The 23,367-nt window shown below is 52.8% G+C and overlaps 2 protein-coding genes across 5 annotated transcripts; one reads left to right on the top strand and one right to left on the bottom strand.

The window, feature by feature from the left end:
- Window positions 1-244: 244 nt before the first annotated feature.
- On the bottom strand, window positions 245-10,514 carry TBP (TATA-box binding protein). 4 transcript variants are annotated; one of them, XM_045189018.3, is made up of 9 exons: window positions 10,327-10,514; window positions 8,779-8,971; window positions 7,747-7,919; window positions 6,380-6,774; window positions 4,679-4,766; window positions 4,106-4,197; window positions 2,460-2,627; window positions 1,277-1,371; window positions 245-635 (listed from the first exon to the last, which is right to left on the bottom strand). In XM_045189018.3, exons 3-9 carry the CDS (start codon window positions 7,765-7,767, stop codon window positions 556-558), a joined length of 939 nt encoding a protein of 312 aa, XP_045044953.1. In that variant the 5' UTR covers window positions 7,768-7,919; window positions 8,779-8,971; window positions 10,327-10,514; the 3' UTR covers window positions 245-555. The 4 variants fall into 4 exon arrangements, with proteins under 4 accessions (XP_045044953.1, XP_045044954.1, XP_024407823.1 ...); XM_045189019.3 differs by having other exon boundaries at window positions 7,747-7,834; XM_024552055.4 differs by lacking the exon at window positions 7,747-7,919 and having other exon boundaries at window positions 10,327-10,506.
- Window positions 10,515-11,336: 822 nt separating this feature from the next.
- PSMB1 (proteasome 20S subunit beta 1) lies at window positions 11,337-22,476 on the top strand. The gene is made up of 6 exons (XM_053913618.2): window positions 11,337-11,521; window positions 15,982-16,089; window positions 17,662-17,743; window positions 19,682-19,811; window positions 20,976-21,082; window positions 21,938-22,476. The coding sequence occupies exons 1-6, from the start codon at window positions 11,412-11,414 to the stop codon at window positions 22,121-22,123; spliced, it is 723 nt and encodes a 240-aa protein (XP_053769593.1). The 5' UTR covers window positions 11,337-11,411; the 3' UTR covers window positions 22,124-22,476.
- Window positions 22,477-23,367: the final 891 nt, after the last annotated feature.

Genomic DNA, 23,367 nt, shown 5'->3' with positions numbered 1-23,367 from the left:
GATTTCAGGCATTATATCTAAAATACAACTTTTTCAACAGTGTGATCACAGAAATCTTACAAGGCATCATTTGTAACGTCAATCTAACACTTTCATAAACAGCATTTATTGCACGGAGTGCTGAGAGGAGAAGGTATTTACAGCCACTCATGCTCATCAGCCATCTACTCTGTCCCGCAATACTGGAGAGGCGGAATGTGTCTGGCACAAAAATAAACCCTAGGAGTTACAAATTAGAAAAACAACACTTTTAAAAAACATTTTTACTTTCTGGTAGAAATATAAAAACTGTGGTTTATGGGGAAGAAAGCAAACAAAAGGAAAAGCCCAGTCAACTGCAGAGGCGGCTTCCACACTGAAGTTTTCTCCCTCAAACCCACTTGTCGGCAGCAGTGTTTAAAACTCTAAACCCAGGTACAGGGGCGCATGGCACCGCCACGACAGCGCCGCCCGGCGCGAGTGCAGGCCACCACCCACGACACCACCACCTACATGTACCAAACGGGTTTGTTTTCAAAATCAAGCAGGTGGGGAGGGCCGGAGGGCCGACAGCCGTTACGTGGTCTTCCTGAAGCCCTTGAGGATCGGGTAGATGTTTTCAAAGGCTTCATAAATTTCTGCTCTGACCTTAGCACCTGTGAAGGCAAGCGGAGCAACTGTGAGTCTGAAACAGCACCTCCTGGCCTGTTGAGAGGTAAAATCACGATGTCACAACAAAACCACTAGAGCAATTCTCTCCTCGCAGTCAGCAGCAGACACAGGCATTAAAACCCGAGTGACTTTGCCTTGTCACCTCCCCGTTTTTGTTTTAAAGCAGTATTTTCATAGGAGGGCTTTTCCAATCACAAAAGCAATGCTCCAGGTGACTCAGCCTCTCTGCAGCTATGGCCGAGCTGGCCCCTGCACCAGGTCTCAGCCGAAGGTGCAGTGACAGCGGTTGAATCTTACTCTCCAGTTGCTGCATTGTCTCACGTCTCACGGGGCAGATGTGAAGGCTTTTAACTCATAGCCAATGTGAGGCTCACTTCTCCCCTCCCCCACAGGCCAAGCCTGGGCTGAAGTCCCAGCAAGTATGGGGTCCAGTTTCCCTGGTGGCAGGAGTTGGGCAGGGGAGGGGGGGATGGTTGCCAGGCCAGTGTCTTGGGTTGAGAGGACAAGAAAAGGCCTCTTTACCAGCAACCAAGCGTCCCAAGTCCGCACCATTACTCCTCAGCATTGAGAGCGTGCCATTCTGAAATTTTCAAACCTTCAGACACGACTTCCTGTTACAACTTACCTGTTAGTACAACTTTTCCAGAAACAAAAATAAGGAGAACAATTCTGGGTTTGATCATTCTGTAGATTAAACCAGGAAATAACTCTGGCTCATAACTAGAAGGAAAATGGCAAAAACAATGTATAAGTTAAAAGCTGCCCATGCTTTCAGAGAAAAGACCTGTATGAGCAAAAACGGACAAACGGCCCACGGTGAGGAGGCAAAGCCAAACTCCCCAAGTAGCATTACAGGAGAGGGGACAGCAGGCCCGTGTGGCCAGTGAGCGCCGGCACCGGAGGACTCAGCACCTCTGCTCTTAATGAACCTGGACTCTGGGTGGAACGAGAGAGCTCTACACTAATGCTCTGCAGCCTCTCCAACTTGACCTGGTGTCTATCATTCTGGACAAGTTTAGGGATAACATTTCTTTCTCAGATCTGGCAGTAACAGTCTGCCTTTTAATCATCCCCACCTTGTTCCCTTAAATCGAAATGCTCTCTGGCTATCGTGCTGGTCAGGTGACTTCACCCAGGTGACAGGAAACACGCGGTGTGGAGAACGGACCTGCCCTCACCCCGCTGACCGAACGCTCTTGCTTCCGTGTCTCCCTGTGACCCCCACCACATCACATCGTCACTCAGAGGTTGGAAACAGCTAGGATGTGTGTAGACCAAGGGGAAATTCAGGGAGGCTCCTCTGAGGAAAAGATGCTTGGTTGGATGTGAAAGGCCCGGGCGCCCCGAAGCCGCAGCAAACCCGAGGGGTGCTGGGTGCCTCACACTGAAAGGCTGCACAGGGACCACCTGACGGGGAGGTCTCGGCGGGAAGAAACGGAAAGGGCACTCGCGTCGCTGGCAGGCCTGGTAATGCTGAGAGCACCAATGATCCAAACAACGGGGGGAAGTTGATGCCCAAGGTGCTGAGTTCAATTCACGCGTTTAATTCGCGTAGTCGCTGGTCAAGGTAACGACGGAGCATACAGAAAGGCAATCAGCTCCACCCATAAAGGGGGTGCTCACGTCACCACGTGCAGTGGAAAGGAGGCTGGTGAGAACCAGACGCCCCCACAGCTGTCGGGGAAACTCCACAGCGCACACAGTGGAGCGACAGAGTTTGTCTGTACGAGCTGGTCACTCTGGCAGACGCGGCGTCACGCACCTCTGCACCGAGCTGCCAGGAGCAGGCCCGCCCACTCGGGACTCACCTGCTGAACTGCTGGTGGGTCAGCACGAGGCCTTCCAGCCGGATGGGGAACTTCACGTCACAGCTGCCCACCATGTTCTGGATCTTGAAGTCCAGGAACTTGGCTGGGAAGCCCAGCTTCTGCACGACCCTGGCATACTTCCTCGCTGCAAGGCGGGACTGCTCTTCACTAGGGAAAGGGGAGTGGGAGCTGTGGACACGCGAGGCCAGCTCAAGGAGTTACTTCAACAAGCAGCTCCTTCAAAAGGGTGGACGGGTCACCCCTTCCCAGTAAGAGTAAAGATCAGGAGACACAAACTACTTTACTGTGAAGTCATCCTGTGTCCTTGGCAGGAAACTAGGCTACCAAAACGGCCACCTTTCCAATGCACGAAATCCCAGACGGACACAAACGTACAAGTGTGAGACACACAACTGTCACCACGAGCATGGCTGTTCCCGTGTGTCGGCCCACAAACCCCTCCGGAGACGAACCCTGGAAGCTTCACTGTGATGGGCAATAGTGCAGAGACCAGTGCCCGGGGACGCACTGCCGGGCTCTGCCCTGTCCTCAGCCCCTTCTGGGGCCCACACGCGGGACATGACGTGACAGGGGAGGTGAGACACAGTGAGAGCACCCAGGTCTCCATGAATTAACAGGCTCTCAGGTGCAGGTCAGGAATGAAAACACCATGCGTGCAGTGCCTTTTTTCAGGAAAATAAGTTCATTTACGGTTACTTTTGCAGCAAACTGTTCACCCAAACAGATGCACACCGTTCAGTCTGAGCGAGTGCTCTGGGCAGCGGCGGGAACGTCAGTGCGAATTGCCTCCCGTGAAGGGAGCAGCTCGGAGCTGCCCCAGCAACCCCCAGGCTCCTGGCACTTCGTCCGAGGACAGCACGCACAGCAGGCCCCTAAGGAAGAGAGGCACGGGGCCGGGGCAGACCCCATCCTACCTCCTGAAAACACTCTGAGACCAGAGCCAGAAAGTCCACACCAACAGCCTTCGCTTGGTCAAAAGACAACTTTGAAGTTCAGAATAAGCAAAAGCATCCACAGCCCCCTCCGGGGCTTAATTCCTCCAAGTACATTTTGATCATTTCTTCTTTTAAGTGTTTAATTTACTTCACTTGTGACTAACCTCCCTCCCTGGTGCCTCCTGCCAAGTCTGGGGCTGTGAGACCAGGTAGCCTAGTCAGCCCCCGAATGCTGTATGACCTTGACAGACAGCAGCAGCCCCCAGGCAGCAGCATCTGACCTGGAGGCTCACAATTTGGACCCTTCGGGTGAACGCCATTCAGCAAGGGGGCAGCAACACCTGTGGCCCTGTGACCACGCGCCACACTGCCACAGCCAAGGAGGCCTGTGGCACGCTTGTGATTCCTAGCCATGCTTTTCTCCTGGCAAAGGCACCTGTGTTACGTATACAGTTTCTTACGTAAAGGGAACCTTCTTAGCAGTTCTAAAGTAACATAGCATCAAACACACACGAAATGCAACTGAACTGCATGGACGCAAGCAATGGCAACGCACGTTCAAACTCCTGCCTGCTTGTAAGAAAGTGGAATTACCACTGGCCACAGCGGTCAGAACCAACCGCATCTGACCAGTGCTGGCCGCCCCCAGGCCCCCTGCAACCCAGACGGGGTGTGGCGGCCGGCACCCACCTCTTGGCGCCCGTGCACACCATCTTCCCGGAACTGAAGATCAGCGCCGTCGTGCGAGGCTCCCGGATCCTCATGATCACAGCAGCGAAGCGCTGCGACGGCCAGAGACAGGAGGGGTTAGGGGGCGCCTGCGCCCAGCCATCCCCTCCCACGACCCCTGCCCACGCCAGACTGCCCTCGCGCGCAGCGGGAGGCTTGCGCACAGGGAGCGGGCCTGGGACTAGGCCGGACCACAGCCTGCGCGTTCCTTCCTACGTTCCTGCGAGGTAAGGAGCGCCTGAGCTTCCACGTAGCTCACTGCATCCCAGTAAACACCAGACCCCTGCTTCTGCCTTTCGAGTGCTGCTTCTCGTGACTAGCCTCTGCAACTACACCCTCCTGCTGGGAAACCTTCCCCTCCCGAGGGAGCGGATGCACCGACTCCAAGCACGCCCACGTGCACTGAGCGACCCCCACTTCCCACTGGCTTCGGGAAAGAGCGGGCACGCTCGGCCACGGCACAGCCTTTTTCATCCGGGGCCCGCGGAAGTGATTCCTGTCGCCTGGTTGGAAACACATTAAAGCTGCTCTCACCTTGGGATTATATTCAGCATTTCGGGCACGCAGTGCAATGGTCTTCAGGTCAAGTTTACAACCAAGATTGACTGTGGATACAATATTTCTGCAAAAAATTTGAAAGGAAAACATGATTTATTCACTTTTACAGGATGATTAGATGATTGTCTAAAAACCTAGTTCTTCCACAAGAACTAATTTATTCATTAAATTCTTTCATTCATTAAATTCTATTCTATTAATTAGAATTCTATTCTATTAATTAAATAGAATTCTATTCTATTCACTATTCTATTCATTAAATTCTTTTAATTTTAAGGTAGCTTTCTAATGAAAATTCTAGTCAGTTGCTGAGATTTATGAAGTATTTTACAGGTACCACACACCACAGTGAGCCTTTTATTGCACACACATTACACTTCATCCTTACCGTGCACTGTGCAGTCCTAGCGATTTCAGGTGACGATGCTGAGGCTTAAACAGGGTGACCTACTCAGAACACACTGGCCCCTCAGTGCCAGGGCCGGGGCATGGGTCGCCGCCAATGAACACCCCCTTTTTTAGTATCCCTATGTATTTTATGAATAACTTACAAAAGAATGTGCAGTAAAAAACAACTTTATTAGAAACTTTAATAAAAACCCAAACTTAAAAGCAAACTGAAGTTCTTCTTCTGCATTTTCCTGGCTTTGACAGCGGAGACTGCTGTCTCTGCAAAGCAGTGCCCTGTGACTGAAGCCGTCCCTGTCCTGTGAACCCCGAGGCTGGACTGCTGGTCCGTGTCCAGCGGGTTCCCGCTCACCGCCACTTCTGGTTCTTTCTGTCCGAACGCAGCACTTTTGTAGACTTGGTGGCTCATAGCCTGCCTGTCTACATGAGGCCACAACTGGAAGGTCACTGCGGGTGACCTGCGTGGTGTCTTCGTCTCCATGTCACCTATGTCCTTCCAGTCAGCCCCCACACGTCTGCCTACAGCATCGGTCCACCAACGAAGGGCACCTAGTCACCTCTGGGGCACCTCTCACAAAATGAGCCACGCAGCTGTCACACGCACCCTTTCTTCTCTCTAAAAAGTTGTCTTTGGCAGGCACACGATATGAAATGTAGCCTCTTCCCCGGTCTCAGGCGCACAGCTCAGTGGTGGCCATAGGCTCCCAGGGTTGTGCAGGCGTCACCACCATCCACCCCCGCAACTCTGCACCCACCGAACACTCTGTCCCCACCCCCTAACTCTGTCACACACAGGCCCCACTCACTGAGGTAGGAAAGTCCATGTAGGACAAGAACAGCCGCTCTCAGCTTGTGAGAAAGACATGGCTCAGCAAGGCTGTGTGGGCAGCCCCCCAACACTCAATGGGAAAAGCAAGGACCCCTATGAGCCAGACTGCCCGACGAGTGAGGAACGGTCTTCCCAAAGAGCACCCCAGGGGAGGGGACTGCGTCTGGCTCGGTGGAGCGTGTCAGCTCCAGGGAAGTGCTGGAGTAAACACAATGAAGTGCAGCTGGGGTTTCACTGGTCCAAGTGCGCAAACACATCGAGAGCACTTCCTACTGAGGGTGACTCACTGAGGCGGCTTTGCGTCCCTCGTCCCAAAAGACAGGGTCCAGAACACCGCTAGCACCACACCCTCGAACCCACGATCCCTCTGAAAACAAGACCGGCAGCACGGCTCCCAAGGGCCCTCCAGGGCAGCGGGAGGACACAACGCGAGTACTCACTGCAGCTGTGGCACGATCCCCGAGCTCTCTGAGGCCGGCGTGGCAGGCGTGATGGGCGTCATGGGGGTCATGGGTGAGGGGTACAGGGGTGTGGTGCCCGGCAAGGGTGCCGTCGTAAGAGTCTGTGAGTGGTAGAGCTGGGGTGTCTGTCCTGAGGGTCCTTGAGTCGCCTGCTGGGTCGCTGACTGCTGAACAGCAGCTGTCACTGTGGTCACCGCCGCCGGCTGGGCGGGTGGTGGCTGCTGCTGCTGCTGCTGCTGCTGCTGCTGCTGCTGCTGCCGCTGCTGCTCCTCCAGGATGGACAGACTGTTGGTGTTCTGAATGGGCTGTGGAGTCAGCCCTGTGCCGTACGGCATCATGGGACTGAAGATGGGGATCCCGGGAGTCATGGCGCCCTGTGGAAAGTCCGGGCAACGGGGTTTAGGCTGACTGGTGCCGAGCGTTTGTGCGACCTGCCTGGTGAGAAACAGGTGAGGCGTGGGAGGATGGGCGGCTTCTGGTGTAAATGGGTCATCAGGCACAGGTAGGGAGGAGCTTGCTGTTCTTACACACATCACTTTCTTTGTTACCAGCACACGGTAGGTAAAAGCTCAGGGTTTGGAATTGGACTTGGGTGTGAAATCCCACTCTTTCACTATTACACGTGAGCCTGAGGGAGTTGCTTAACTTCAGGCCTATCTAGGGATGGTAATGCCCTAAGATTACGAGAGAGACTCGGGGATCGCACTGGAGTGACCACACATCCTTGTTTACACTATGATCCTACATGCCGTCTGGGGAGCACCCCACCTCCAGCTTGGATAAGTTTCATGGTTACCCCAGAGATATCTGCTCACAGCGTCTGACATGGTGACAGGCACGCAGGAAAACACTGAAGCGCTGGCAGTGATAGTGCCGATTATTTGAATAGTATCGAAAAGGTTAACCACTGCTCTCCAAAGTTTCAATGAACAAAATCCAATGCATTTATCAAACAATATCGATTTACTTGTCTGCACTGCTTCTAAACGTTGCAGACAGTGTGACCTCTGCTAACTCCCCAAGCCTCACCGCAGCCCTCTGGGAAAGGGAGAACACACGGGCCTCTCCCCACACGCCACTCAGGAGCTCTGACCCGGAGGGCAGGTGGCTGCATTGCCCACGACCAAGGTCTCAGCGGCACCTCAGCCAAGGTCGCCGCCCCAGTTCTCTGGCACCCAGCCCAGTCCTCCCCCGACACCAAGACCCACAGAGACCGCGGGGGCTGCACAGCTCATTACAGCTGTGAGCCTCCGAACATCAAACCCGAACAGGCGTAAGCTGCGTGTGTCTCACTGTCTCCCTGGCCTGGTGGCAGAAGGGGCAGGAGAGGAGGACGCGTTACACACCGTGGCCCCAAGTGCGGGCATTACTCCGCCGCATCTCCCTCTAACTTCCGCAGAAGTACTGGCCAGAGAACGTGCAGGTTTCTTTATGCTGCGTGTAACAACGAATGACAGGCATATATAAAAGCCAGGGCTACGAGGAACACCACCAATGACTTCAGGTGGGCGAAGATTTCCTGCCAGGGCACAGAAGCAGAGACCATGAAGCAACAGTGACAGAGACCAGGAAAGGTGAACTTCTGCTCTCCAAAAGGCACCATCAAGATGACTCAAAAGTAAGCCACAGACGAGGAACACACCTGCAGGACACGTCTGGGGGGAGGGGAGTGGGGGGAACGCAGAGCTGCTGTCCCTGGACCTGCATTTTCTCTTCCTGTGGTTTCAGTTCGCCGCAGTCCACCATGGTCCAAATGTATTACACAGCGAATTCAAGACGTCAACAACCTAGGTTACACTGTGCGCACTTCTGAGGAGTGTGATGGAATCTCGCACCCTGCTCCAACCTCGGGGGACAGGAGTCCTCTGCCCAGCGCCTCCACCCCGAAAGGGCAGCACAACGAGACCGTTCGAGAAAGATCAGTCTCGTAATTTCTCTTACAGCACTTGTCACAATTGTTTCGTTTCATTATCAGTTACTGTTGTTAATCTCTTCCTGTGCCTAAGTTATAAGTTTATATGCAGGGGGACACACGTACACTTAAAATGCATGTTTTTATTGTGAGTAAATTACACCTCAACAGAGATCATTTAAGACTTTAGCAAGCAGAGAAGTTATCTGGGACCTCACACATAAAAGGGAAAAGATGAAACTAGAAAATGATTGGTGAGAGTCACTTTCAAAATCAAAGAGCCTGTCATTCACCTGGACACCATCGTGTTTGTCAAAAAGTTCTTAGAGACACCCATTTCATCCTCCAAGTACACTCCCCAGACTCCCCACCGTCAGACCTACCAAAGCCCAATGGACCGTCTCAATAAAACACTGGAGGCTTAAAGCAGCATATAGATCAGGGTTCACCAGCAGGTGCTCCTCACCTGGGGGGAGGCCAGGCCCTGGGCGTAGGGCGGCAGGCTGCTGTTCTGATCCATGGCGCCGCCCACTTCCCAGCAAATCACGCTTCGCTCTGGAGCCGCTCAGCACCCAGTCTTCCCCCTGGGCATCCCCAGGGGACTCCACGCGACTTCCTCAGTCCTCCAGGTCGTCCTCTGCCAGGAAAGAGATGCTGCTCTGAGAAATTTGAAGTTTAATATGAGAATACAGATGGCTACACAGTCCGATAACCAGAGTCATGGCTACACCCCTCCCCCCAAACCCAAGAACAGAGCTGCGGTGGACACGCTCCCTTTTGCCTGTGCTGCCGGAATTGCATTCCTTCCATGTGTCCTGTGACGTCTCGAACTGGAACGGGACCAGCTTGTTTCCGTACACATTCCATTTAAATTCTTAGGATGTTCCAAAGGCAGGTCACAGTCAGCACTGAAAACTCGGGGAAAAAGTTCCCACAGAAAACAAATCCCCGAGTGAACTTCATGCCTGAGCAGAAACAGTAAGCGTGGCACACACAGAGCCCTACAAGGCCAGCTTCGGGCTCGCTTGTAAGTGGATCGGTGTTACACCGCCAATGTCTGGGGCGTTCCGTTCACTAAACATTTAAGTGGATCCCATACACTTCCGTGTGATCGTTTGTGGAGCTGCTGTTTAATAAGACGCTGGAAGAGAAGCTGCCCAGACAGCACGTTCTTACTCACGGGACAGCTTCACCTCCTCAGAGCACAGAAATACCACGAGACTGTGCGCCTGGCTTTCCTGAAATCACTGCTTCCATCTTGGCTACACGTCTGAAGTAACTGTCAGACGGAAGAACCAAGTGGCTCTGCGCAAAGACCGTGTGTCCAGTCCAGCTCGACCCGCCGCGTCGCGGGAGCCTGGTAGTCGCCAGAGCCTCGGATGGAGGTGCCGGGCACATCACAGCAGCACCCGCTGTCACACAGGACGCCCAGCGCCGCTCCCACCCGACTTCAGTGTAAACACCGCCCCCCATCGGGACGGTCTCCCTAGGTCTTGCGGGTGTTAGTCACAAGATAAAAATCGAAACCCCCGCGCGCTTCCAGACTGTGCTGCCGCGGCGCGGGCGTTGGCGATTCCCTAATGAACGAGGGCGCCGAGCCCCGCCTAGAGGACAAAGGGCCGCAACGTTGACATATCCCCGCACCCACTCCCTCAATACCAGCAACTGAGAAAAATGAGAGCGCTGCTCCAGGAAGGGTCAGAGACGTATGGAAAGTTACTTTTGTAACGTTGTTGCACTCAAACCACAGAAGTGCTGCAAATGCAAGACCACGGAGAACGAGACGGCAGTGGGCCGGGGGTCCTGGCCTCGGGCACGAGGCCGTCCAGCCCGGCCCCCGAGGCCCTCAGCCTGCCGGGCGGGACTCGCTTCGTGACCAACGAAGGGCGGGCGGGGCGACTAGGACGGCGGGGAGCGTCTCCGCGCGGCCTGCCCGTCCCCGGCTTCCACCCATCCTTTCCCCCGACCTCGCTGCTCAGCCTCAGAGAAGAAGAAAAGCAACCACGGCTGTTACCTGGAGCTATGGCCGGCGGTGGTTCCCACCCGCGAAAAACAACTCAAACGGCAGGCAGCTCCGGCACCCGCCACTACGACCCTTCGCGACCCCTCTTGAACTCCTGGCGCGTGTTTATAGCGTCACTTCCGCCAGTGCGGCGCTCGGCTTCAGCGAGGGGCCCAGGCTGCAGCAGCGACCATGGTAAGTGCGGGCTCTCCGTCACTTCCTGTGTTGCCTCGGGGTAATCGGCGTACGGGAAAGCGGGGGGGGCGGGGCTATTCAGGAGTTCCGGGCCGCCTGGTCAGAGCGTTTTCTGATTGGTCGTTGCCAGGTAGGCCAGATTTTGCTGTTTAAACCGACAATCTTTGTGACCTTTGGCAAGTTAGCTGCCTTTCCGCCTGAGTTTCTTCGTCCATTTTAAAAATAACTTTTTAAATTGTAAAATATGATATTCATATAAGCAAATTAATACACACATGTACAGATTAACACATGGTTATAAATGGAGAAACAGGCCCTTCCTACTCACTCTGTCCTAAATCATGCTGTGTGTGTTCTGGGCTAAGACCCATCCGTAGCGGGCGTCAGCGGATGTTCCTCACTGTGACATATCCCTGAGTTTATGGACATTTGCTCATTTCCAGATTGGAGTTATTAGGAACAATTTTATATAAACATTCTTGGACATGACTTCTGGTGGAGAGCACACCTGGAAGTTAACTGCTGAGGACTCAGGTGTGCACCTCTTCAACGAAGGCAGGTGATGTCAGTCCCCTTTCCAAATACGGCTGTACCAGCTTACACTCCGATAGACGATTCGACTTTCCCTTGCTCCATAGTGTTGCCAGTATTTTGTATGGTCAGACTTTAAAATTTGTGTCCATTAAGAGTGAATTCGAATGTTTTCTTAAGGAAAAAAACCCCGGACATCCCCGTCAGCTTTGGAGTAGGGGGCCTGGCGGCGACGCGGACCTCCGGGAGCCAGGCCTGGGTGCGCGCCGGAGCGATCGGAGGGGGCGCCGCCGGGCAGCCGGACGTGGGGTAACTTCCGACTTCCGGTTGGAACGCCATCTCGCCGTGAGACAGCAGGAGCGGTAACGGCGATGTCGTCCTGTGCAGCGGTGTCCTGGGGCCCCGGCCAAAATCTGGTGATGGAGCCGCAAAGCGCCGGCCCAGTGCAGCTGCGCTTCTCGCCCTACGCTTTCAACGGAGGGTGAGGCCCCGGCAACCGCGTCCCGTCCCACGCCCGCGGGGGTCGCGGCGGCCTCTGTCTCCGCGGGTGGCTCGGCCCGCCGCGGTCTTCGGCGGCGCCTTCCTGGCGGGTCGCTGGCATTGTGGCGTGGACTGCCAGGCTTGCGGTGGGGCCTCAGGTGGGCGTGGAAGCCCGGCCTCCGCTCCAGCCGCGGCGAGGGCAGGATCCTGTGGGGAGTGAGAGTGGGGGTGGATCGGTCCACGTTGTTAGATGCGTACTTGTGTTTGTAGCTAAAAGGGCTAATCAAACAGTTGTTTTTGTTATTTTTAGATGGAAGGTAGGATTAGTTGGCTTGACTTAAGTTCAGGGGAAAAATACTGAGAAGGGGGCCTTTTAAAGTATTATTCTTGCATATTACAGTCAAGTTCTTTTTTAAAAAACACCGGCTGTATCTTAAGTGATACTTTTCCTTGACGTCCACTGAAAGAATTGGGGTTTTAATGGAACAGGAAAAGCCGGCGTTCCTGCTGCCTGTCACCTCCCAGACCCAATAGGCAGAGACAGGGATTGAATCTCTGTGGGCGCTTTATTCAGACGGCTTCGATCTGAGTAGATGTGGGGTTTGTCCCCTAACAGACCATCTTACATCCCATTTCCCACACCCTTTTTGTAAGGAGAAGAAAAGTGTAGGTAAGGGGATTGGAATTCAGGGGAAAAGCTAATCAGATGAAAAAAAAACTGTAGCATTCTTTCATCTGTAACCTGGGTGGTCGTCTTTAGCTCTGTCCTGGGCGGTGGGCATCTCACTCTGGAGCACAATGGCTCAGATACCATCTTAATTACATGCAGCCCTCCTGAGGCACAAAGGTGGAACTGCTTATGGTCTTCCGGAGTCAGGCTGGGTCACACCCTCAGTTCCAGGAGCAATAGCTTTGACATGCAGTGATTACTGAGCTTATTAGCTATTACTTAAACTGAATCTTTTGAACATTTGAGTCCCCCATTAGGAGGTAGATGACTTATTTATTGGGTTGGCCAAAAAGCCCGTTTAATTTTTCACACATTTTTCATTTTCACTAATAACTTCATTGATTTGGATATTTTGAGTATGTTGGCTGTCTCCCGCTACTGGCTTCCAGTGGGCAGAGGCCAGGGGTGCTGCTAAACATCTTCCAATGCATAAGACATAGTCCCACAGCAGTTGGGGATTATTTGGCTAAAATGTCAACAGTGCCAATAAACTTCTCAAACCGCTTTTGACATGTTTGATCGGTCACAGCATCTTCTGCATACATGGCACAAATCTTTTTCTGCATTTCAGTTACATTTTTACCTTTCTTGGAATAATAAAGCATAATACGCCAAAATGTTGCATATTTCCTTCCATCTTCAATTTTAAAATGCATGCACAAAAATTCAACAATTTTGATGTTTTGTTTTGTTTTTTAATGCACATGGATACGGCAGCTGTCACAATACGATCTAACAAAATTGGTTTGGATGGAGTTAAGACAACTAAACACGACTAGAGCCATTGTCAGAAAAACTGTAACAGACTTTGCCACCCCCACAGGGGTCTGAGCAGCTGTACGCTGGGGCAGTGGTTACAGTTACCGACCAGAGTGTGCTGACAGCGCCCATGCCCAGCGGGGGCACACCAGTGGGGAACACGCCCAGGTCGTTCCATTGGCCTTGGGTTTGAAACCCTGATGCAGGTTTTGGAAGTGTTGGGAGGAGAGTGGAAGGCATGGTGCCGGCCTCCTCTCTGCTGCTGAAGGGCAGACTTTTTCAGTGCAGATGCCTTGCTCTTCCTCAGCTCCTGGGGGGGGGGGGGTGGCGCAAATCCAGCATTTTGTAAAATCCGAGAAGTTACCTTTTTTCCTCTTCATAACAATGGAGAGCTTGGGGCTCCAGTCCCAGCCCTGGGGTGAAGTGGGGCCAAGAGTCAAATCCTTAGCTCTGTGCCCCTGAGTGACGCTTTTGCTTTCACTTCCAGCACTTTCTGTGACAACTAATGGCATGTAAGACAGGTCATTAGACCCATTTCATAAGGGCAAGGTAAAGTCTTTATACTGTTGTTCACGGTGTGGGGTCCTCAGATTCATTACTCATTTTTTAGCCCCTTGTAATCCTGTTTAAGCCATTACTGCCCTAAAAGTTGCTTAGGACTTTCTGATTATTAAACTCAGTCCCCTTTCCTCAGTTTTTGTTCTTTTCCACAGTATTTGTTGCTGCTGGCTCTTGGGCAGCCTTTGCTTCTACTTGTATATCTTTTAACACTTTAGCTCTTAAAACGTGATTGAACTCTGAGTCCTTAGCCCCATGTAGGCTACACGTCTCATTCCTGGAAGGAAATCCCCAAGTCTGCTCCAGTTTCACCTCTCAGGAGACTCTCAGCTCTGGCTTCTTAGGTGAAACATTTCTGCCTGGAGGTTCTGCTCTCACCATACCTCAAGGTATCAAAACAAACCGCAAGCTCAGGATCCCTGGGTCCCTCCTTTGCACTCCCTGTAATCAGACATCAGGCCACTCACCCAGGTTTAAAGTCTGGGGTCTCATGAATGGCTCTTCCAGCTTCTAGCACTTTTTGGTTACGAAAACTTGTACACTTTGGTTGTTTGTTGTTTTGGATTTACCCACTTTTCCTGTTCTCACCACGACCCTCCTATTGCTTCAGTCTCACTGGAAGTGTTTCTGTCCCGATCCCCAGGTTGCGTGGGTGTCACAGTGACCTTCTTAAAACTCCGCTTTGCAAAGGGAGCCTTTTCTCGTTCTTGCTCCTATAGCCTTGGTGGTTTCTCACTGAAATGCTCAAGCCTTTAGTTTGGCGCTTGGTTTGATTACAGTCGGGTCCCTGCCCGTCACACACACTGTATGTCCCTGCACCTCTTGCACACAAAGGGACACCTCAGTAAGCTGCTGGAGGGTTTACGTGAACTGTTACCGTCTTTCAATGGCTGTCCATATAGCCTGGGATGCTGCCTGTTCGTTTCTCAGCTGCGTGTACCTCCCGCCTCCATGGAAATGGTGGCTGAAGTTTCCTGAGCACTTCTGCTCCTAGGCACAGTCCTGGGTGCTCCATGTGAGTTATGTCGGTTAGCTCTCGAGGTCACTCTGTGTTAAGTAACACAGATACTTGAACTTGGATAGTTTGTCCAAGCTCACAGAGCTCTATGAGGGGCAAGGCCAGCTCTCAGAAAAGTGCAGAACCCAGGTGCTCAGGGACGGCATAGTGCCGCCTCCCACACCTGTGACCGGAGCAACTCTGGGGGACGAGCTGTGTTCCAGGCACCAGCCAGAGGGCTTCTCGATGATTCACTCATTCAATCTCGTCACACTCTAAAGGGCAGCTACTGCATGATATCTGGGGTACGCATGAGGACATTGAGGCCCTGAGAAGTCAGGCAACTCAAATCTGCAAACGGGGAGAGTCGGACTGAGATCCTGCACAGCCTGCTTTTAGAGTTCATACTCTGGGCCTCTTCAGTAAACTGCCGTCGTAAGTCATACAGCCACAAAGCAAAAACTTTGTTCTTTGTTCATTCATTTTCCAGCAGGCATTTGGGTGTCTGCTGAGTGCTGGCCATGTAGCACCCTAACCTCTTCTCTGAGCTTGGGTAGCAGGTGTCATGCCTCTGTCTCCTCCTGGCCCCGTGGGCAGGGCCGTGGCCTTTGGCTGTTATGTAAGATGAGTGCCTTGCACAAAGTAGATGTTTAATTTTTTTTTTAAGATTTTATTTTTGCTTATTTTTTGAGAGAGGAGAAAGAAAGGGAGAGAAACATCGATGTGCAAGAGATACATTGATCGGTTGTCCCTTGTGCGCCCCCCACTAAGGACCTGGCCCCCATCCCAGGAATGCCCTGACTGGGATCGAACCGGAGACTTTCTGGTTTGCAGGCCAGTGCTCAATCTACTGAGCCACACCAACCAGGCTGGTGTTTAATTTTTTGATAACGATAACTGTGGCTCTTCTGTTACCTCCTGCTAGGGACCCTTCCTGTGATGTAGGGCAGTGTTTTTAGGGAGCTCTTGATGTTTTCCCGTGTGGCCAGGGCTCCTTTCCCTGATCTTTCCTCTTCCGTCTGACCCCTGCTCTTGCTCCGTCTGCTGGTTTTGGTCCCAGGGCAGGTGCACCTCGTGTTGCTGTGCCTCGCTGTGTTCACAGATGCCGCGCTTTCTCTTTTTACAGAAGGAACATCTGTGGCAACCCTGTATGGAGCAAGTCAGTGGGGGCTGTTTTCCCCACAGGCTCAGGTGACGGTTAGCGTTTTCTGGCAATAACATTTTTTAAATTAACGTGTATCTTTTTAAACAGGTAATGAATTGCACACTTACAATAGTAGGGTGTAGACATAACTTCTGTGCACTGGGGGATGTTTGCCTTATTGCCGTAGTTGGGATTGGACCTGCACTCTTCCATCGGTACAGGCTTGTTCACCATCTGGAAGAATTCATTAATTTTCTTGGTTTTTTTCCTCAGTACGATATTGGCAATTGCTGGAGAAGATTTTTCAATTGTTGCTTCTGATACTCGATTGAGTGAAGGCTTTTCCATCCACAGCCGTGACAGCCCCAAATGTTACAAGTTGTAAGTAAATGTTTCTAAGGACACATCTCCCTTGTGATTCTTTAATGCTATAAGAGACTAAACTTCTAACAATGTCTTTTCATGAGTTTCTAGATTGTCTGTTTTGGAGCTTAGTTTGCATTTTTGTTAGGAAACAATTTTCTATAATAACATTTCCTAATAATTCAGGATGCTGTCTTCATGATATTTACCATATTTGGGACCAACAGTACTTTTCATACCCTAAATATTTTTATCTCAACATTTTACCCTGAAAAATTTTAAATATACAACAAAAATAAAATTTGGTAATGAGCAACTCATGTACTACCACCAAGATCTTACTAGCATTTTAAATGATTACTTTGCCACATTTTTCTGTCCTTCTGTCCAAGCATTAACCCATTATAATCTGCCCAGTTTCTTTTTGACCTGAAACATTTAGCCATGTCCTAAATGGTCAAACCCATGGTTCACAGTTTTAACGGGCTGGCTACATTTGCTTCTAAAACACAAAAATAAAGTCCTATGTGCAGAAAGAAAATAACTGTTTGCATAAGTCACCTAAATGCATCTCGCAGATTGGCAGTGGTTTGTATTTAACATTTCTGGAAACAGTTAAAATGGTGGTTAATTCCCAGGCTGGTCCGAAGAGCCTGTCAACCCTGAACTGCAGCAGGGAAGGACTGATGAGGTTCGGTCTGGCGGGGCTGCAGGGAGTCAGTAGAGAAGGGAGCTGTGTCTGTCCTGGTTCGGGGCTGGCCCCCGTCCTCACCCAGAGCCCTGGAGTGACAGTGATGTGGGTTTGGCTCTGCCAGGGCCCTTCTCTGAGGTGAGACCGATGTGTCCCTTTCCCCCACACCGGAGAGGGCCGCAATCTGCAGGTGGCAGTGGCAGCCGGGTGGAAGCCGAGAGACCACGTCCTGTTGAGATTTGCGTTTCTCAGGGACATGAGGCTCTTTGCACATGTTCACGGCGACTTGTGTTTCACTGAACATGACCTTTACCCCCTTTCACCACCGTAGTTTTGGGGTGCAGCGTCATGATTACAGGCTGTGTGTAGTGTCCGCTAGTCTGTGGGAACGCGTCCGTGCGCCTGGTTGCACAAGGGTTTTTCCTGTGTGAGCCAGGGCAGCCCTGGGCCACCCGTGATGGCCGCGGCCCCTTGTGGCGCTCACGTCTTTCCCAGCGGGGGCGCCGGTAGCAGACTGGGGCAGGGTCAGGCATGGGCCCTGTGGAGTACAGACGTGTTTTCTTAGTTTTTCCTTTTAAACTTTGTGTTTTTCTCTATAGCAGTTGTATTTTTTATGTAGTCAAGTACATGAACCTCTTCAGTGTGGATGTTGGGTTCTAGCGTCCGTGGATTACTGCTTTTTAAAAACCACCCTGGCTTTCCGTCGTCCGTTCCCAGTTTCACCATTTCTTTAAGTCTTTGGTTCTTCTGTAATTTATTTGGTGTCACAAGTTAGGTATCAGATTACAGACACTCCCCCATTCAGTGAATATTTGCAGTAGGAGTTTTAAATTTAAAATTGCCCAACATGTGTTTGACTTTTCTAACTGCCTCGGTTTCCTGAAATGTGCTCTTTACAGAACAGATAAAACAGTCATTGGATGCAGCGGTTTCCATGGAGACTGCCTTACCCTGACGAAGATCATCGAAGCGAGACTGAAGGTAGGTTCCCTTACTTGTCTGGGAAGTTGGTAGCTCATGCCCTCAAGCTCTTCTCTGTTGAGAAGTGCCAGGTGAGTCCCGGACACTGGCCTGTTCCTCCTCCAAGTCCAGGACAAAAACTGCAGTGAACCCTCGGGTCTGAGTCCCCACTACAAAGGGTTCTGCAGGAAAGGGGTTCTTCTGAAGACTCTCTTTACTGAAAGACAAAGCCCACCCATTTCTCTCGAGGAGACAAGCTTCTGACACGAGCCTGGGAGGGACCCTATTGGCTGGTGCACGCCCTACAGACAGGACACGGGCTCAGGAATCGGGCCAGCCAGGCACTGTCACCTCCCCCACTCAGGCTTTGGCTGGCAGGAGGCAGGCGGGCTGGGGGAGATGGGCGGTGTCGGGAAGAAGGGACTGAGCAGGAGGTCTGACACCAGCACTGCCTGAGGCCCACAGAGCTGGGGGCTGGCTCTCTGTGAACCTGGGCAGGTCTGGCTGGGTTTGTGGCCTCTGTTCAGTAGGGGAGTTTGCTTCTTGTGATTCCCAGAGTCGGCTGGGACTATGTGGACTGTGTGAGGTGTTAGCAGTAACCAGGAAGGACACCCTGGCCCAAGTGGGGTAGGGTCCCAGCCACCATCATCGGCGTTCGGAGCAGCAGTGGTTCTCCAGCAGTGCAGCTTTGTGGGGCTCACCAGGGCTGGTGGGAAAACCTGCAGTCCCGGCACCGTGGCCCTCAGTCCTCCTGTGTCACCTTGTAGGCTGTGTGCCCCAGTTTCTGAGTGGTGGGTAGTCCGGCCAGTACCTGGGAAAAGAGCGGCAGCGACCACAGCGGTTAGCCTGCTGTTGAGGAGCAGGAGCGCCTGGGGCGTCCACGCCGGTCCCAGTCGCTGGGCTGGGGGGCGGGGGGTGCCCTTGCCTGACACTTGCTTTATAAATGTATAGAAACGTTTTAATTCTGTGTTCATCAGCTGTTAATACTTAAAAATTTTACTGACATTGAAAGCATCAGTGATTAACATGTTTTGAGCTGTGTGTGTGGTTTCTGGCACATATTTTACAAATGGAACTCATGGCAAAACTAGACATGACAGGGAGAGTGTCGTGTTAAATCAAACAGGAACCGCAGAGTTCGACTCAGTGCCCCGTCCTTCCTGAAGGAGGTGTTTGCTACGGAGCTGGCAAAATGGGGAACTGAGTTCCCTTTTCTGTTTGCTATTCCTGGGGGTCCCTCGGTCTGTTAGGTGAGTCAGGGGTCCCGAGGGAGACGCAGGTGCAGGGTTGGAAATTCCTGACTAAGGCCCTGGTCTGGGGACTTCTGTCCTCTGCTGTAGGTGTGTCCAGGAGCAAGGCCGCCGCCCTGGAGTCCTGTGCAGTGTGGGGCTGTGGCCCCACTCTGCTTTCACCTGCTGTGCGAAGAGAGGCCCTGTCCTGGGTCGGGTCAGGCCAGCAGACTCCACGAAGGCCCCGACAGGAACTGTATTTAGCTTTGGGGGCCACTTGGTCTCTCTGGCAACCACTTGGCTTTGCCATTGCCGAAGCAGGCGGGGACAGGTGTGATGAATGAGAAGGGTGGCCCAGCCGCACTTCTCATAGAGACACAGCTGGTGGGCCGACACAGCTCGGGGCGAAAGGGGCGCAGGCTTACCACCTGCACCCCGTGAGCGTGTGTCCACACCTGGGCCGGCGCCCGTGTCCTGAGGGCAGGGTGGCATGGAAATGGTCTGTAAACCAGATGCAGGAGGGCAGACGTAGCATCCCCCCCACACACATTGTCACAGACCCTCGAGTGACAGGGGTCCGAGGATTGTTGCTTTATCTCAGTGGGTTTGGTCAAGGAGGAAACAGGCACCTTTGTTCCCAAAGCGTGCACTTCCTCTTCTCACAGACCGCCCGTTGCTCTGGCCTGCAGCACACTGCGCCTCTCACGCCTGTCTCTGTTGGTGATCACAGATGTACAAACACTCCAACAACAAGGCCATGACCACGGGGGCCATCGCTGCGATGCTGTCCACGATCCTCTACTCACGGCGCTTCTTCCCCTACTACGTCTACAACATCATTGGGGGGCTGGACGAGGAAGGTGGGTGCCCTGGGGGGATGGGGGGCTGCGCTTCCTCGAGGCAGGCGTGTCCGTGCAGAGTGGTCAGAGCCCTGGAGACTGGCCTGCCTGGCTTGCCCTTTCTGACCAGGAAAGGGACGAGGACACGAGCTGCAGGGGGAGTGCGTGTGGTGGCCGTCTGGCAGCCCGTCCCTCCAATTCTTTTCCTTAGGGGTCTTGAGTGAGCTCAGAAGTTGACAGTTACTGTTTCGATCACACAAAAACAAACCTGACGGGGGTGGGGAGGGGGAGGCTCAACGCGATCACGACATTACCAAGCCTCTGATGTCAAAAAGTTTTAAAACAGCAACACCTTAGGAGAATGCATGTGTCTCCACCAGTGTCTCAGAATATTCTCGAAACTCCCCAGACTTTCTGGCTGAGTCAGAGCAGGGATACTTCCCTCCTGCTGCTGCCACCAGCGCTGGTTGGTGCTTCTCCCAGGACAGACCTGTTCCACCCTTGCGCGTGGCTGGCAGTGGAGGAGTCTCCGAGGCGGCTGGGTGAGGATGTCGTGAAGGGAGTCTGGCCTCGAGGGGATGGTACTGGGCAGGAGGAGGCCAGGCTCCCTCAGTCCCCCCGCTCCAGGCCGGCGTCCTTCTGTCCCCCAGGTGTTCCTCTGCTGTCTCCTCTCACAGCTGCTCCCCAAACACGCGGGCTCCAGGAGCTCTGATCTCATCTGCCGCGGCTCACACTGTATGGTGTCTTTGGAGGCTTTCAGCCTCCCGTGAGAACTGAGAGGAAGTGTCAGGAGGGGAAGCGGCCAGTAGAGATCAGTCACCCTCGACCTGGGTCATTGCATTCAGCCACCAAGGGTTTGCCTAACCCAGCACAGCATGTCTGGTACCTTTTTGACTTAAACGAGGTCTGATTTAAATGTCAGATTAATAAATTCAGGTTTTGGCCACATTGGTGACAGCTACTGTTGAACTTCAGCGGGGCAGGCCAGGGCCTTGCGTGTCCTGAGAGGCAGAGAGGCCGGGGGCCACCTGAGTCCAGCAACAGTGCTCCTTCCTGAGGGCTGGTGGCTGAGCTCCAGCTCAGTCGATGGTGTGTTCCGTGTCACACTGTGACTGGATTTATTTTCGCCGTGATGTGGAGTCAGGGTCCTGGTGCAGCCTCATGGAAACTGTTTCCCCCCTTCAGGGAAGGGGGCCGTGTACAGCTTCGACCCGGTGGGGTCCTACCAGAGGGACTCCTTCAAGGCCGGAGGGTCAGCGAGCGCCATGCTGCAGCCCCTGCTGGACAACCAGGTAAGGACCCTGCCCCAGGGATGGAGATGCCCATTCATTCTCTCGTATCCGCAACGTCGGGTGGGGCGGGGGGACACCAGGCATCTCGTGCATCCCTGTGGGCGCCGTCTGCTGACTGGCCCATTCAGACTTCCCGGGCTTCGTTAGCCGTCAGGGCCATGGCAGCCTCACTGCGCCTGTGTCATCGGGGCCGCCAGTCTTGGGCCGACCGTGGGTCTCCGCTCTCTTGCCCTCTTTACCCGGGTTCTGTGAAAACACCTTTCTCCTGGTACCATTTCTGTGTTGCCTCCTTCTGTATTCCAACCCCCACAACAGTTTTTAACTTGCCCCTTGTCCGTTTCTGCTGGCCCTGTCAGACCTGCGCAGCGTCTGGCAGGGGTGTCGTGTTCGTGTCCTCACGTCTACCCTGGTCACCCTCCTGGCCTCTCGGAAATGGGTCACAGCAGGCCCTGCAGTGGTTCTAGCACACCCACCCCTCCTGTCGGCCCTCACGCCACATCCTGGGAGCACGGTGTCTGTCCCGTCTGCACGCCCTAGCCTGCCACAGTCTTGCCCCTTCACATGTCTGTCCGTCAGCCCGACTCAAATGTCCTTGCCTCTGGTGGGTTTGGTCATGGCCACCTGGACCCCCCTGGCCCCTCTTCCTCCTCAGCCACAGCACAGTCTGCAGCGATGCCCACCCACCTGTGTCTGCCTCCCCACAGCGTGTGCTTCTTGGGAGCCAGGGCTCTGTCTCCACAAGCCCTTGTTGGGGGACGCTGGGCTCCTCCTGGGCTCTCAGATACCTGGGGCTTGGGGGCTCGGCCGGCCTGCAAGCTGTCAGGTGATGCCTCACCTGTGTCTCCCGCCTCCCAGGTTGGCTTTAAGAACATGCAGAACGTGGAGCACGTCCCACTGACCTTAGACAGAGCCATGCGGCTCGTGAAGGACGTCTTCATCTCTGCTGCTGAGAGGGACGTGTACACCGGGGACACGCTCAAGATCTGCATCGTGACCAAGGATGGCATCCGGGAGGAGACCGTCCCCCTGAGGAGGGACTGACACCGGAGCGCGCGCACTGATGCACGCCCTCCAAATCGATAAAGTGCCCGTCTTCTCTCAGCAGACAGAGCCGGGAAGTTGAATTTCTTTTTCCTTTCGCTTTCCTCATTCTTCCCACACTTTTCTGTCTTTCAGACCAGTTTTGCATTTTTAAGGATGAAAAAACCCAACAGTGTCAGTTTTTCCTTAACGTTTTTGACCAAGAAACTGAACTGGAAAAGCGTACTTTTCGATCAGTGCAAACAGTCTGCCACCGAAGAGGATGTCACACCATCCGATTTAATCTTCAGTCCATCTTGGTTGTATTAAGACATTAAATGGACATAAATAAAACACCTTAAGATTTGCCCTGACTGGTGGGGCTCAGTGGGTCGTGTTGTCCTGCGAACCGAAAGACCACAGGTCCGATTCCTGGTCAGGGCACAGGCCTGGGTTGTGGGCCAGGTCCCCACTCAGGGCAACCGATGAGTGTTTCCCTCTCTCCTTCCCTTTCCCTGTCTGAAAATAAGTAAATACTTTAAAAGAAAATGTAGCGGCTGTTCTGAAGACACATCTTCAAATCACCAAAATAGAAGAAAATTGTAAAAGCAAACTAGCCCTTTAAGTGGTTTTTTGCCATAAATCTGGGGTAATTTTCCCAAACAGTTTAGAAATGTTAAAAGTAAGACCTAAATATTTTGATAGAGCTAAGGTGGTGGTTTTGGATGTATTACATACATTTTAATTCCACTACATACAACGTTGGACTAGTTTTCTTGGTGTAGAGCAAGTCAAATCACGTAACGTAACCTAGGGGTTAGGATTTGCTTTGTGGCCTAGCAGATTTTACTGTTGATCTCTTAAGAACCAAATAAAATTGCCCTGGCTGATGTGATTCAGTGGACTGAGTGCCAGCCTGGAGAACCAAAGGTTCGCCGGTTCAGTTCCCACTCAGGGCACATGCCTGGGTTGTGGGCCAGATCCCCAGTAGCGGGCGCACAAGAGGCAACCACACATGGATGTTTCCCTCTCCTTCCCTTTCCCTCTATAAAGAAAAAGAACTAATTAAAATTCTTAAAGCCCCTAGTGGGTATCTGTTTTGAAATTTGTTCTACAAACATCTGTTGGATCCTTAGTCACAGACACTCCACTCAGTAGTGAGGCCTCCCTCATGTTGCCCCTATAAGGTCACAGGGGAGCTGCAGACTGGCCGTGTTCACTGTTCACTGTGTTCTCTGGAGCCACGGCACTGACGGTACAGACAC

The sequence above is a fragment of the Desmodus rotundus genome, chromosome 11 (genome assembly GCF_022682495.2).
Source record: "Desmodus rotundus isolate HL8 chromosome 11, HLdesRot8A.1, whole genome shotgun sequence".
Classification (NCBI taxonomy): Eukaryota; Metazoa; Chordata; class Mammalia; order Chiroptera; family Phyllostomidae; genus Desmodus; species Desmodus rotundus.
The sequence above is the reverse complement of the archived record's forward strand: the minus strand, read 5'-3'. Positions and strand labels throughout refer to the sequence as shown.

Excerpts from the sequence above, each read along its gene's own strand:
- PSMB1 (XM_053913618.2), top strand. The coding sequence starts at position 11,412 with ATGTCGTCCTGTGCAGCGGTGTCCTGGGGCCCCGGCCAAAATCTGGTG. Across the intron at positions 16,090-17,661 it reads AGCCCCAAATGTTACAAGTT|AACAGATAAAACAGTCATTG; the intron begins GTAAGTAAATGT and ends TGCTCTTTACAG. Across the intron at positions 17,744-19,681 it reads TCATCGAAGCGAGACTGAAG|ATGTACAAACACTCCAACAA; the intron begins GTAGGTTCCCTT and ends TGGTGATCACAG.
- TBP (XM_024552055.4), bottom strand. The coding sequence starts at position 8,832 with ATGGATCAGAACAGCAGCCTGCCGCCCTACGCCCAGGGCCTGGCCTCC. Across the intron at positions 4,767-6,379 it reads GGGATCGTGCCACAGCTGCA|AAATATTGTATCCACAGTCA; the intron begins GTGAGTACTCGC and ends AATTTTTTGCAG. Across the intron at positions 2,628-4,105 it reads GTGTGCACGGGCGCCAAGAG|TGAAGAGCAGTCCCGCCTTG; the intron begins GTGGGTGCCGGC and ends CCCTTTCCCTAG.